General features: G+C 38.5%; 1 protein-coding gene across 3 annotated transcripts in view; it reads right to left on the bottom strand.

Moving 5' to 3' along the window:
* Window positions 1-1,398: 1,398 nt before the first annotated feature.
* The window catches only part of LOC101687967 (muscular LMNA interacting protein), a 251,035-nt gene continuing 236,409 nt past the window's right edge, over window positions 1,399-16,024 (bottom strand). For all 3 annotated transcript variants that reach the window (XM_004771848.3, XM_004771849.3, XM_004771850.3), the window contains 2 exons: window positions 11,449-11,502; window positions 1,399-1,566 (listed from right to left, as the gene is read on the bottom strand). In XM_004771848.3, coding sequence (XP_004771905.1) covers window positions 1,561-1,566; window positions 11,449-11,502 — 60 coding nt within the window. In that variant the 3' untranslated portion in view covers window positions 1,399-1,560. The remainder of the gene's footprint in view (window positions 1,567-11,448; window positions 11,503-16,024) is intronic.

Here is a 16,024-nt window from a genome sequence, read left to right as displayed (position 1 = left end):
AAAAAAAAAAGAATGAATGAATGAAAGAAAGGTTTAATAAATGGGTGGTCTTTGAGTCAGAGTATCTGGATTTGAATTCTGCCTCTACCACTTATGAGCTCAATTTAATCTTTTAGAATCTGATCTCACAAACATAAAATATAAGTAATAATATTACCTATGTTGCAGTCTCATTGTGAAGGTTAGGTTAAATTCAAATGAAGCACTTGGTGTGAGGCCTGGCACATGATAAGAACACAGTGAATATGAAATTGTTACTAATTCTCTAAAGTGATGCCTTATACTGTGTAGCAGGTTGATAGAGAAGTAGTGTTTTTTGGGAGAGACAGATGAACAGAGAGCTTTACCAAAGCTCTGCTGCTCTACATATGCTAAAGGAGACTATAGGAAAGCTTTGTAATTCCAGGTACCAATCTATGACTGACAGTAGATCATTCCAAAAATTGCAGGTAGAGAATGAGAAAGACCAGTTGTTCTTTGGTAGACAACTTTGCCTACTTTGCCTCGGGCAGGATTGTGGGGTAATGTAGCAGTGGTCTAACACCACTATGGTTCAAACAGAGCCAGCTCCAAGGGAACAAGGATTACATGCAAGAAGTAAGTAGAGGAGCCGTTACCAAGGCTCACCTGCTACCAGGAGCTCCCTGTCTGGAATTGCCATGGTTTCCTGATAAGTGTGTATTGCTCTAGGCTTTCCAGATAGACAGAAGGTTATAAGAAGGAAACCAGGTAGACAAGATTGGGACTGATGGTCAACAAGATATGCTGCATAGATATGCTGGACAGTGGGCTCCCAGGATTCTCATCAAAGTATGGTTTTGCTCTGTGGTCTTTACTGCTCCCAAGATTATAAGAATGAACTGACTCGGAAGTAGCCTTTACAAGAATCATGTGACAACAGAGAAACCACAATGTGAAGAACATCCCAACAACACAAAGCTCAACATCACTGGGCTGCCCCTAGTACGGGGCCTGTCCCGGTAACGTGGAACCCGAACAGAACAGGAAAACTGTGTGAGTTATGTGAAATGCCAGCTTTCTCATGTTCAAGATTACCACAATGAACCTCTGAATATTAGCATCCCCTGAAAGCAGGCAGGGGCTCATTTTTTAAAAGTTGCTCATTTTTTTAACACATAAAAAAATCAACCAATCAATCTAAAGGGAAATAAAACCTAATTCAGTAAGTAATGTATGCATTAAATAATAGTGGTGTTGAAAAATAGTCACAACCATTCTTCTATTTACCCATGGTTCTTCTTTATTTGGCAGCTAAATATAGGGGCATGCTAATATTGTTGTCAGCTTAATAGAAGGCATTAAAGGCTCTAACAGTGGTGCAAGAAGCTATAGATAAATCTTTTCTACGCTGGGTGTTAGTAGGGTACTGTGATGTTATATGCCTGCAGGACACTTTTTTTTTTTTTTTTTACTTCTACTGCAGTTCATAAAGGAAACACTCATAGGAAAAAAAATAATTAAACATCAAATCTAGCAAGTAATTAGCACCAGCATTCCAGAAAACTTCAGCGCAGCCTGCTTCCAGCTTCTGCTCAAACTTCATTGCTACAAAACAAGAGGAAATAGTAGTTAGGTTGATGAGATAAATAAAACGTCAAAACTACACCTGAAAATGTATACATTAGCATTTGGACATAGAGTCTCATATAAAAAATTATTTATAGTGGGGAATTTTAATTTTTCCCCTTAGGAGCTATTTTCTTGTTACACAATTAATGGCATAATAAAAACCTACAGCTGTACCTTCACATCAAACTCTGATCTCTTGAGAGTTCAGCAAGCAGCTCTGGTCTCATGCAAAGGGTTATGATGGCTTTGGGGGTCTGGTGCAGCCTTAAGGTACAGCATTTCCACATCCCACCCATAAGCCCTCACCCACTCATCACTTGACTGCTGTCCCACCCCTGTCCTTTAGCGCTGATGCCTCCACCATTCCCTAGAATGTATTCTCTCAGACAAGGAGGGAACGAGTAGTGGGACTGGAACAAATCCCAGCTTTTGCAAAATGGACCATTACAAAAGACAGACAGCAAGTGGGGCTCCTATTGTTGTTTTTGTTTTTGTTCCATATACTGATTCAACTGGATTTATAATGCTACTGTGTGACCCAGGAGTGATTTTCATAATTTCTTTATCCATCCATCTCCATGTGTTCCTATTTGACAAGGTTGGACTCTCCAGCACAGAAGATATAAATTTAATGGAGGGATTAAGTAGATTATACAAATCAAAGAAGGAAGTTTCAAAGAAAGTATCAAAGATAAGGGCAGAAGAGAAATTTAGTTCTAAAACAGCACTCTGATTGAACAATGATGAAAGGGCACTAATGGAAGGAGATATCCATAACTTTATACTTCCGGGTGCCAATGGAGCATTCCAAATGGCAGGTGGAGAAGAGAAGAAAGAGGCCCACCGCTCTTCTGTAAGCAAGTCTCCCTGTTTTGCCCTGGGCTGGATCACAGGATGATGAAGCCATGGTCTGGGAGACATGACTCCAAAAGAAGCACTAGCTATGTACAAGGGCTAAGTAAAGCAGACCAGAAACCTGAGTATTGCATGGCCGAGCAGTGAAGCAGAAATGTGAAACGTGGACACATTCTGTATCATTTAGGAGAAACTACATTTGTTAAATGAGAAGGAGGAGGTAAGGAAAAAGCTACTAAAACAAGGGGGTAGCTCCACACTGCACTAATTTTTTTTGGCCACAGAAAATCAGTAGTCATGAAATATCTAAGTTGTAGTTTTCATCATTTGGGGTTCTCCAAAGCTTTAAAATAGAAGGAGAAAATGACTAAATCACATCTCCTCCTTTTCTAACAAATAAAGACTACTGTCTATTTGATTTTCCTGAAAGTACCAACATTTGGTAGCTAATACTGCAAGAGATTTAAAGGAATCATCATCCTTTAGCTAATGCTTATGAAGTGTTATGTATTTTATACACTCAGCACTTGGCATGCATAAATGCAAATCTTCACCATTATCCCTTGATCTCATTTTACAGAGAATGAAATTGAGGCTCAAAAAAAATTAAATATAGTGCCCAAGGCCACAGCATTTGAAATTAAACCCTGGTCTGTCCAGTGTTTCCTATTTGTTTTTGTTGGTGCTGTAGTCATTAGACTGTCTTGGCCATATACGAAAGCCCATATTGTGTCTGGCTTATAAATGATCAACTGCATCATTGAAAGTACTTAAACAGATGATATGCAAGGATATAAGTACAGACAGGATAGTAACATTCAGTCAAATACTAGACTCGATGTCCTCTGAATTCTTTTCATTTAAGATTTTTAATTATGTAAGTAATTAAATCAGATTGAAGAGGACGAGGTAGCTCATCCACTGTGGCCCTGTTGGCAAACCCAGCACTATTTCTCAGTTCTTTCTGAACCCATGGGCAGATCAAAGTCATGTCTGGAATCACAGTTCCGCAGTTGGTTTGAAGGGATGCATTATGCTATGACAGGTAGAGTTGGGATTTTCAACATTTTGTCAAGTCTTTAGTTACCTTTGCCAATCTCAGCGCATACAGCATTCAATAACTTGGGAAAAACAAAGGTCTGACATTTCAGAAAGATGAAGTTCACTAATAAGATAAATAAATAAATCCTTATGTTTCAGACGAGCCTCCCGGTAGTTGAGGCTCGGGACTGTCTTACGCTGCCAGTTGAACAACACACTTATTTTGGATATAAGAAAATATAAATAAGAACTTAAGGCATTTTTAAACATCATAATTTTGAAGGGACTCAAATCCCAATTTTTTTAGTGAACTTTGGATAATAAGTAATGTAGGGTGTAAAACTTTAAACCAATGTTACAGAAAGCATTTCTTAAAAGAATGTGCTGTGTGAATTTTTTTCCCCTTCTTATACAAAACCATTCATGTATACTTTTCTTTGCCAAAAGAAAGCCAAATGATCTACGTATGTGCCCTTGTAACTATGAAACCAGACTTCCCCCAAAAATGTTATTTACAGGAAATGTATATAATCTTATTACTATATACTCATTGTTTTCCAAAGGATTTTAAATGTATTTTGGACATTTACGTAACTACTAACTTCAGTGTGAAAACACAAGATCCAGATCAGAATTTATTGTCCAGAAGCCAGAGTTATAAAACATGCAGTAATTAAGGGTGCTATAAAAGTAGCCTGATAGATAAAGAATATACATATAACGGATACTAGAGAGCATCACATTGAATCTGGGGTCAAAACATTTAATATCTGGATAACCTGAGCTCCAAATAATTATAAGCCCTGATCTTATTTTGTTTTTCTTGAAAAATTAGCACACAGAGGATTGGAAGTCCACTTAGTTCCCTGACTTTTGCTCAGCTTTACCATGACTCACGACAATGCCAAAACCAACAATAATCTATTGAGATGACTTTGAAGGAGGGACCTCAATTTTACCAAACCCCCACCTCTCTTACATTTGATTCAGCTGTGTCCCTAGAAAAGAAAAATAAATGACACTTGCGTCTTTTTATTGACTACTTCAGAGTAAGACTTTCAGATTGCAGATCTGCCCCTTGTCTACCAGTTGAAAGAACAAAGGGAAATTAGAAAGAAGAGACTTCATTCTCTTTGTTGAAAATAAAGGAAGCTGGGCATCTGGGTGGCTCAGTCAGTTAAGCATCCAGCTCAGGTTTCTGCTCATGGGTGGTAAGACAGCCCTTCACTGGCTCCTTGCTCAGCAGGGAGTCTGTAGTCTGTAGTCTCTCCCTCAGCTCCTTCCCCCACCACACTAAAATAAATAAGTAAGTAAATAAAATAAATAAATCTTTCAAAAAAGAAAATATGGGAAGCAATTTCCCTCCCTCCTTCATAGAGCATCTACTTTAAAAAAGAACTTGTCACTGTAAATATATTCTCCTCCCTTGGAAATACATACACATTCCTCTAAAAAGTCAAAAGGCATTTTGTCACCTTTAAGACCCAGCAATGTCTTTCTCAAGGCCTTTGAGAACCATTCCTTTGTATGTAAATGTCCAGATGAGACAGTATCCCTGTCTCCTAGTCTCTGAGAGAGGGTAAGAGCCTAACTTTGGCCAAGTTTAGCTGACACCTGGCTCCAAGTGGTAAAAGTAACTCATCATAAAGATATGAAAACTGTGGGCGCCTGGGTGGCTCAGTGGGTTAAGCCGCTGCCTTCGGCTCAGGTCATGATCGCAGGGTCCTGGTATCGAGTCCCGCATCGGGCTCTCTGCTCAGCAGGGAGCCTGCTTCCCTCTCTCTCTCTGCCTGCCTCTCTGCCTACTTGTGATCTCTGTCTGTCAAATAAATAAATAAAATCTTAAAAAAAAAAAAGATATGAAAACTGTACTTTTGCTTGGCGTAAAGCCAATTAACTAACATGGTTACCCCAATTGCCAGGCAGTTTAGGGTGAACTATGTATAATAAATACTACTGCCAAGTCTTATTACTTGAGGATGCATTGAATTATTGTTTATCTTGACAAATGTGCATATAATGGGTTTTATCCCCTTGACTATGTGAAGCGTGAGATTTCTTCCTGTCTTTGCCATCTCTGTGTGATTGTGATGCATATAACATTCTAATTTAATGCTTATTTAATAACAAAAGTGTTTCCTTTCTCTACTATCTTTAAGAAAATGATTTCTGGGCCAGCAGAATTTTTTTAAAATTATATTTCCCCAAAACAGGCAGGGGGCTTATAACCCAAGAAAGTCATTTCAGTGGGGTGCCAAACCTGCACTAGGAATGTCCTTCTTTTTCTGATTGCCTTGTCTACCTGGATACCTAAGCAGGGTGGCTAACCATTCCGGTGTTCATATTATTTGTGTTTATTAGATAAATTTACTCTGGCTCTCTAGGCAGTTGTCTATCAAAGCATATGAATTTTCTTTTAATCAGCAGTTAATAATATCCAGATCCTGAGTTCTTGCCCGAGATTACAACTTTGAACTCAGCAATCCAAGATTTATCGAAGCCTGATTTTGAGAAATAACATTTATGGGAAATTGCCTCAAGGGAACAGAGTGGGCCCATTTCTCTTGATAATTTCGTTTTTACCCTTGAATCAAACCAGAAAATGAGAGTGGCTTCCAAGGACAAGACGCTCATTTTCTCTTCCCTATGTTCTCATCTGGAGACTGGAGATAAAAGGAACGAGACGTGCTGTCCCCTAAGATTAGAACTTGAAACGTCAATGGAGGTTCTGGAATTTGAAATAAAATAGACACAAAATGCTTATGTGCACCACAGCAGCAAATCAGTTGTAGTCACCTTGCTAGCACTATTGCTATCTTGCCAACTCTTAAATGTTTATCAAAACTCTGCACAGAGAAGGAATGAGAAAACAGAAGAATTTGCCTAGTATGTGTTTATGGGCAGCTGGTGAATGATTAGCTCTCAAGTTGTGTTAAGGGCAAGTGGATCCAAAAGGTCAGAGTCAACTGCATCTAATCATGTTTTTGGAAATCAATTGACCCTCAAGTGAAAAATAAAATGGACCCAGGGCTGCGTGTAGCAGGCGATGTGAAGAGCAGCAGGTCTGATTCTATCTCTTCCCTCACTACAACGTTTACAATTAAGCCTGGGAAAAGAGAAGAGGACTACAGAGTAGCTGTGGATCAAAGAGTTGCTGAATTCACAAGACATGATAAACACAATCAGAAACAATTATTGCAACTAGAATTTAATTTCTTCTAAGTAACTTTATGCAGAAATCATTTACTTCAGGCAGGGAGTTTTCTATAAATGAGGTGGTGTTATAGATGCACCTACTTTAGAAATTACTGCCTTGCTGTGAGTGAACAAATGACAAGTATGAAAGTGAGCTTCTTTGAAAATTGATCAGGTACAATCAATTATTTAGAGATTTCATCTTTTTGTATGAAGGTTTGTCACTGGCCAAGGATTTTTTAAAGTACCGTATAAAATGCTAAATAAAAAAATCCTTTGGAATGTACTATCCCCCACGAAACTCCCCACACTCAGCTTGGCCCAGCCTGAAGATTTTCCATGCTCGTGTGGAATATCAAAGAAAACACGAAGAAATCTTAGGTTTTACTATAGGTTAATTCTCAAAATTAACCTACCAGGTGAAAGAAAGCACATGTTAAACCTTTATCATGGTAGGCAGAAATATGTGACCTCATTTTTTCTATGAATTCAAAGCATTTCCTGAAACAAACTTCTCGAGGATTCTCCTGCTTTGATTTTCAAATTTTTGTTTCCGAGATCTAATAACTTACTTGCTTTCCTAGATTATCCAGAAAGGAGCTAGAATTTGAAAATCTCCATTCTTGTCACCCATTTGTGCAACCTGGAGAGATTTTCAAACCACCACCACCTTTGCTCCCTTCAGAGATCTTTGAAACCCTGCTACTGGGGCTTTTAAAAAGTCCCAGGGGAGTCTATCTAATATTCCACCAGAGTTGAGAACCCCTGAACTAGATTATAACTGGAAATGTTGTTTTGAGTTAGTTGTTTTAAAGTGTATTTTTAAAATCATATGATTTATAAAAACAAGGGGAAAAATGAAACAAAATGGGATCGGGAGGGAAATAAACCGTAAGAGACTCTCAATCTCTGGAAACAAACTGAGGGTTGCTGGAGGGGAGAAGTGTGAGAGGGGTGGGGTAGTTGGGTGGTGGACAGTGGGGAGGGTATGTGGCCTGTTGAGTGCGGTGAATTGTGTAAGCCTGATGATTCACAGACCTGTACCCCTGAAGCAATAATACATTATATGTTAATAAACAAACAAACAAACAAACAAGGGGCAAATCCAACCAGATAAATCTGACATCTGTTAGTTTTTAAAGGAATTACAAAGCAAATTTTTAAAAAACTAGTTATCTACAAATAGCAGGACTGAAAATAAGAGGTGGGACTCTGGTAGTAAGAAAGGCAAACTTTGCTTTAGGAAATGAAAGAAAAGCCAAGGGGGAATTTCTGAGATCCAGTAAAGTTTCCTCTAAAATTCTTTACTTTCACTGGGTATTTAACTGGAATGGGTTACTCCTTAAGCCACAGAGTCGTAAGAATAGAATTGTTGTATTTAAAACAGATCATGTTCTCAGTTGGTGCCATGTAGGTAAATAAATAAAAAATAAGAGGGTTTGTGGAAAATGTACGAGTCCGTATTGCAGCCTGCCACATACCAGAAGGAGTTGTAAGAAGTTGTGAAATTGCTCTAAGATGTGCCAATATCACTAACAAGTAAAATACAGCACACTGGAAAAATAAAATGGCCTTTTGCTTAATTGTTTACGTTTCTTTTAATACCAACAGTAATGTACTATCTCTCATAAATATTAAACTTCAAACTTTAGTTTCTTTACTCTCATATATTCCAAACCTGAGATTGAAATCATCTTTTGTTAATCTTACCCACTAGCTTAATTTTAAGTTTTGTCTCTCAAATTATGATAATTGATGCAAAAAATGCAAATATGGCACCCAAGCTATTCTTTTTTGCAACACATTCCAAAATCCTTAATTCAGCACTTATTATCTGAACTGGATGTCTTTGTTATTTAAATAACCAATTGATTTTCTATTACTGTGTAGAAACACTCTTATTGTGTAGAAACAGCCTATGTGAGTTTGAGCCAAAATTATTATGTTTGAAAGAAAGAACATTTGATTATTTCTTTTTACATTCATCTGAAATGCATAAGATTTGTAAAATTTGGGGGCATCTGGCTGGCTCAGTGGGTAGAGCATAGGACTCTTGATCTTGGGGTTATGAGTTGAGCCCTGTGTTGAGTGCAGAGATTACTTGGAAAAAAAGATGAAAGGAAGAAAAGGCTCAGATGGCAGAAGGAATGGCTTAAGAGTGGAGAGAAGATAAGCCTCTGCAGGTTACGAAGTCAAGAACCTAATTAATCAGTGACAAGAAACACAGAGCAAGTTAAGTCAATGCCTGAATGGGAAAGTTTGGAAAACACTCACTGAAATGTGTAAAATTTATTCATTCTATTTTTGGACATAATTGTCCAACTTTTTACTATTACATAATCTGCCACTGTCACACTGAAAGGGCTAGTACATTTGACAAAGAATTAATATCCTTAATATATAATGGGAGTTTACAACTCAGTAAGAAAGATATTACCGTACCAGTAGATAAATGTATATCACAATGCATAGACAAAATAGACAAAAGGAGTAGAAAAATACAGAATTCTTTAAATGCAAAGAAATGTGAAAAATATTTCCTTTTAAATAATCAATATTTTAAAATATTATTTTATTTATTTATTTAAGATTTTATTTTTTGAGAGAGAGAGAGAGAGCACAAGTAGGGGGAGCAGCAGGCAGAGGGAGAGGCAGAAGCACCCCACTGAGCAGCGAGCAGCGTACCTTGGGGCTCCATCCAGGAACCTGGGACAATGACCTGAGCCAAAGGCAGACACTTAACTGACTGAGCCACCCAGGCATTCTAAATCTTTCTTCCTTTTAAAATCATGCCTGGGTGGCTCAGTCAGTTAAGTGTCTGCCTTTGGCTCAGGTCATGATCCCAGGGTCCTGGGATAGAGCCCCTCATCAGGCTCCCTGCTCAGTGGGGAGCCTGCTTCTCCCTCTCCCTCTGCTAGTCCCCTGCTTGTGATCTCTTGCTCTCTCTCTCTCTCTCTCTCTCAAATAAATAATCTTAAAAAGAAAAAAAAAAGGAGGGGGAGAAATATTTAGATAGCATAGCTAGAGATTTGGATAGAGAGCTGGACAGAGTATGGTAGAGTTCTTAAGAGTATTGACTCTGGGCAGTCAGATCTGGATTCAATTCCTGATGAAGCAGATACTTCCCAGCTATTTCACTTTAGGCAATATACTGATTTCCCTCAGTCTCAGTTTCCTCATCTGTAAAATGGAAATAAGAGTACTTAACTTCATTTTGTGAAGATAAGTAAAATAAAGCATATAGAGTGCATAATATATTCTAACATATAGCAAATTCTCAGTAAATTGACAATTATGATAATTCTCAGTGCTGGCAAGAGTACAGGAAAGGAGTTATAAAAACAGCCTCCTTCTAGGGTGAGTTGTTATAATTTTTCAGGAATGTAATTTGGCTATATCTATTAAAATTTTCCCATATGTCCATACTCATGGAACCAATAATCCAATTTAAAAATAATCAAAGATGTGCTCAAGGATAAAAACTCACATCTATTCATAACACAATTTTCTAGTTTAATGCCTAATGTTATAGCAGAAAGCCACATGGTCCCATATAACAAAGGTTTTAAAATTTGCAACAATAGGAACATCAGTTTATGAAAAATAGATAAGATGCCTGAAATTATAGAAAATTTGCTTGGGGAAAAGTTACATTTTATTTAGAACTCTATTATTCCTACTTCTCTTTTGTATTATGTTTCTTTTTTTGACCATGTCTCATTTGCAAGGATATTTGAAATGAAGCATGGGCTCTCTTACTCCCTTGTAAAAGAAAAGTCCTTTAAAAATCACTTCCCCCCCCCCTCACATTTATCACTTTGTCTGAAAGGATGTAGAAGAAGAAAGCATTGTTCAATTATTCTTGCTCTTGATCAACAGAAAATCAAAATTCCTATACAGATTTTTTTCTTTGCCTGTTTGGTATAGTATTTCTAGAAATACGGAGGGGTTTTTGTGCTTTTTTTTTTTTTTAATTTATTTTTCGTCAGCTCAAAATGTGAAAGTGACTACACATTTGTCTGAAAATCAGAGACTCTATTTCAGCTGGCATGTTTTTGCCTACATGCTACCTGACGCAAGCAGAATTTACCAAGGGATCAGGGGCAGGGCTCAGTGACAGCAGACATTCTCCAATGAGCTGAAACTGAGACACCAGGAGATACTGGTGATACTCTTCATAAGACCCACCATAAGTATGGCGGACACCCTTTGACCATCAAAAGATGGCAACAGGGTTTCGCATATGAATCCAAAGTGGTAATCTCCAAGGCAGACATGGGGATAGAAATAGCTGGTTTGTGATCAAGATGCTACACATATGGGAACCTCTAGAACCACCTTCCATGTCAAGAAGCAAAAATTTACTTACCCAAGTATCAGTTGTTTCTGAACACCACAAAGTGGGCCAGTTAGTTTTATTTTTAAAGTAAAAGGGGGACTATGGGGTGCCTGGGTGGCTCAGGCATTAAGTATCTGCCTTTGGCTCTGGTCCTGATCCCAGGGTCTTAAGATCAAGCCCCGCATCCGGTTTCCTGCTCCACAGGAAGCCTGCTTCTCCCTCTCCCACTCCCCCTGTTTGTGTTCCTTCTCTTGCTGCATCTCTCTCTGTCAAATAAATAAATAAAATCTATAAAAAATTTAAAATTTAAATTTAAAGAGGGAATTAAAAAGCATGATCTTATTAATATTTTTAAATAAGATTTATTTCTACAATCTAGTATCACATGGAAATGGATAACTACATCTCTAATTGTATCTTACATTTACCTCTTTGGAATCAAGAGTTTCGTGTTCAGGAATAGCCACCATTGGATGACTCAGCTTCACAGAAACGACGCCCAGGATGTGATGGGGGCGGGGGGGGGGGTAGAAGTGAGGAAAATAAATGTTTACATTTCATTTAAATATTACAATGACATATGTATATTATTGCCGATCATAGTAGAGTCTTCCAAGTGTAAACATTTGATTTGAACTGATTTGTAATTAAAAACAGGGCAGATAGTCTTCACACACACACACACACACACACACAGTGGCAGCAGTGAATACTTTGAGCACAAGACCACATCTTAGGTATCTTTGTGTCCCTCATAAACTCCAACAGTGTCTGGCGTATAGTATAGACACTTATTAATTTCTTATTGAATGAATGAATTGTTAAAGCACACTGACAGATTTCACATAGAGGAAATGAAGCTATATTTATGTCTCCGCTCTCATAATAGGCTTCAAATTGAAAAGCTCCAACAAAAGAAACAAATCGTGCTTAGACCTGCAGTAAATGCAGATGTTCCAGAGATAGTAAATGCTTCGTTGAAACATAAAGCAATGGGCATTATTGCAAACAGTAATAATGTCAATGTACAGGGACTTCACAAACATTGTCATCTTCTAGGATATGTTGTTATAATGCAGTTTACAACACAGTAACATTTTCACAGAAAAGAGGTTTTGTGCTTCTGTAAGAGAAATCTGATTGTTGCATGGGTCATCTGAGCATTAGACATACACTTAAACCTAAGAAGGCAGAAGAAGACATAGATAATGCAAGAAAAAGAGAGAGGCAGAATGAGGGACCCACACACAAGAAGAGCAGGGGAGAGCTATCATTTGTAATAAATCTGTTTGCCCCCTTTCTTTCACCATTTCTCCTCATTCCAGCTTCAGGATAACCACAGCACCCAGTGTGCCAAGAACATTCCTTGTTTCTGTTATTGTTCTGGGCAAAATGGGAGTAGGAAAATAATTGCCCCGGCTTTCACTCTCAGGAGGGTCCTGATACAATCAGTAACTCAGTAGAAGAGCTCCTACTTCCTAATCCTCCAGTGAAACTTGGCAAGATGGCCTTGGGCCCAGGACCATGCCATCCCCGGTGGCTGGGAAGACCAAGGAGATCCTGCTTCACATTTCTTCAGGCTTCCTTCCCTCTGTGCCAGCAGATTTTCAAGAATGGAGACTGTTTTTATCCAAAGTTCTAGTTTCACTAAATCCCAAACATTACACTCTGTTCCCAACTATGAAATAGATACTTCTGGGTATCATAACATCAGGACTCCTGGCTGCCCGAGGCCATTGCTTTAAATAGAAGCATGATCTATCCCCAGAGCCAACGAGAGATCTAAACAGCATTCCAGAAATGAGCTGGAAGTGCTTACTTTCTCTTGTTCATCAGGGTCTCCTGAGATCCTCAGCATGGCTCAGGACTGGACCCTACTACCATTTCAAACCCTAGACCCAAGTAATTGGTCCTGGAGGAAACAGACCCTTTAGCATACCTGGGCTATGCAGTAGGGTAATTATATAAATCATCAGAGTTTTCACAATGTCAAATTTTCAGTCTCCTGGTCTCCTAAAATAGAATAGGATAAATATCCTAAAATTTAAAAATGTTGGAACTCTTCCAATAAAATGTTTGGCTAAGACTAGAAAGGTAATTGAGCAATTATGTAATACCTATTTTTACATTCCATTCCTTCTTTCCAATATAGGTACTGGTCATTTAAATTCACTTCATTTTAATCTTGAATTTCAAAAACTATATGTTAATTACCCTAATCAACAAAAGAGAACAGAAAATGACTAATCCGAATTAATTGGTAATCCCCAAATCATTTATGTTTGGCTTTGGGATGCTTTCTTCTATCTATGATTGCTTATCATAGAGGGTTTGCCTTTGTATTATCCTCAAACTGACTGCAAATGTAAAACAAAATGTGATATTTGAAGATTAGTAGATTTAGCCATCATAATTATGTACTCATGTGACAAATTCACCACATGTATTTGTTTTGTTTTCACAACAATTTGGTGAGGTGAGCACTAGTATTACCCTGTTTCACAGATGAGGACACCAATGCACGGAGAGGCAGAATGACACTTATTCCAGGTCCAGAACCAGTAAATGGCAGAGCCATGACTGGGATCTGGATGAAAGTTCCACATGCTATGCTTTCAAAGCAAGGATGAAGGGGTAGTACGCCAGGAAGGTACTCAGGAGACGGGATGGGGAACCAGAGGAAGGCAGGGCTGTGTGCCATTCCACAGAAGGAAGAGCCACATATGAAAGGCGTGAGTGCCCCATTCAAAGGTCGGAAGCAGTCAGGAGTGCCCCGAGTGGCTATGAAGGGCCGCACTGCAGACGTAATCCAAGGGAGTTTATATGTGAGATGAGGAGTCTGGCTCATTCTCCGGGCAGTGAGAAACCACGGAAGTACTTTAAGGAAGAAAAGGGGCACATGTGATCAGATTTTCATGTCAGAAAAAGCCTATATGGCTGATGTGCAAAATATGGAAGGCTGGTGAGCGGGGAGGCACTTGGAAGATTTAAGTAATCTGAGGGAGAGAATCAAGAAGAAGCTTAGATTAAAGCATTGCCTTCGAGTATGGAATAGACTCAAGATTTTTCTGGGTGACTCTAGACTCCTACTCTCCAGGATGAGTAAAGCAGCATCAGGTAGACATGTTGATGTTGCTGATTCGGGAAGACACACTGAAGCACTAGAGAGAAATAATGCTGAATGGTGATACGTCTGCTGAATGGAGACATTTTGTAGTGCTCGAGGGCTAGAGAGGCTAAGTGCGGGGGAGGAGGGGGTCAATAAAATGTGCTGTGAAAATCTTCTCACAATAAGAAGGGAGACAGTGAAACTAAAACATTAAAATAAATTCTACAGGGGTATCTGGTTGGCTCAGTCAATAGAGCAAGCAACTCTTGATCTCAGGGGCATAAGTTCGAACCCCATGTTGGGCATAGAGCTTGCTTAAAAAAAAAATTTTTTTTAATGAAATAAATTCTGAGTAAGTGAGTTGTGTGCTATCTAGAGAGTAGGAGTATACTGAAGGCCATAGTTATCCAAGCCTGTTTACTTGGTTATAAGTGTTCTGGAAAGCAAATTACCATTATGCCTCAAAAAAAAAAAAAAAAGTTACTAATTTTATCATCAGAACACTATTCAACACAGGAGGAACTGTGAAATAAAAAGCTCAGGTGAAATGAGACAAAACATATTTTATCCTGGATGGAAACTCATGTTTCAGATATTGTATAACAGATTAACTGGACCTTCACTCACTCACTACTGTGGGATAATGAACAAGTGGTATTTGAATAAAATGTTCAGTTGATTTTTATTACGCTCTTGATCACAGCTGCCACCAACCTGATATAAAGCCTCGTGAAGTGTTTGTTACCAGCGTGGCTTTCTCAGAAATGTCACTGCTTCTCCCACGCTAACGTGAACTTCTCTTACAAAGACAGATAAATGCCCTCAAACCAACAGGAGAAATGAGAACCTGGACAACTAGGGAAAAAAAAAAAAAGGAAATATGCCAAATGTGGTTAAATCACTTCATTAAGTCTTGACTCTACCTGAGAAATGGAATTCAAAGCTCTTGCTTTGGTGTCAGAGCTCTCCCTCCTGCACAAAGATGAAGTAGGTTTTCTTGTTTGCCAGAAATTACAAAGCTGAGAAAGTGCTTCAGGAATGCTAACATTTTAAAATTGCCAAGGGTGCTACAAATGCTATTCAGAATTCAGCGCTTTGGAAGGCACGTGGATGGCTCAGTTGTTTAAGCATCTGTCTTTGGCTCTCATCATGATCCCAGGGTCCCTATTGAGCAGGGAGTCTGCTTGTCCCTCTCCACCTGGCCCTCCTCTCTCTCTCTTTCTCTCTCTTAAAAAAATAAAATCTAAAAAAAAAAAAAGAATTCAGTCCTTTGGGATTGTTTTTCTGCTGAACCACATCTTCCAGTAAATCTCCTTCATGCCTTTGTCTTGGGAAAGCCGTATCATCTACTCCTGTTGCCCCATCTAGACTGTGAACCACTCCAGCTATAGTGCAAGCTTCCTAAGAACATCTCTCAAAAATAGATGTAACGAACTGTTGTAGCACTACTGACATAAAATGTATTTCCTAAGTATGACATTGCCATTAGGAGAGCATGAGCCTTTAGAAGTCATGTGGATTATGGGTTATTCATTTTTAGGTCCTCTGCACCTGACACAGGACCCACTCAATAGCAAGTACAACTAAATGACTACCAGGTAAATAGATGAATGAAAGAAAGAATGAATGAAATGGCTAGAGAAAAGAGGATTTTCTGACTGGCAAAATTAAAAAATTCTAAATTAGTAAGGAATTAGAACATGTTACTGCATTCCTATAAAACTCCTCATTTATAGGAGATTTTGCAAACCAGGGACCTTGGAACTAGAACTATCATACACATATCTTCTGTTTGACCCTCACAATCCTTTTGCCTGAAAAGGAATTGAATTTAGCTGTCAGTGTTGAAGCCTATCAACTCACCATGCAGGTCTGTGTTTCTGGTTTCTCTTAAA

Source organism: Mustela putorius, unplaced genomic scaffold (genome assembly GCF_011764305.1).
Source record: "Mustela putorius furo isolate JIRA1106 unplaced genomic scaffold, ASM1176430v1.1 tig00003983_pilon_pilon_pilon, whole genome shotgun sequence".
Taxonomy (NCBI): Eukaryota; Metazoa; Chordata; class Mammalia; order Carnivora; family Mustelidae; genus Mustela; species Mustela putorius.
The sequence above is the reverse complement of the archived record's forward strand: the minus strand, read 5'-3'. Positions and strand labels throughout refer to the sequence as shown.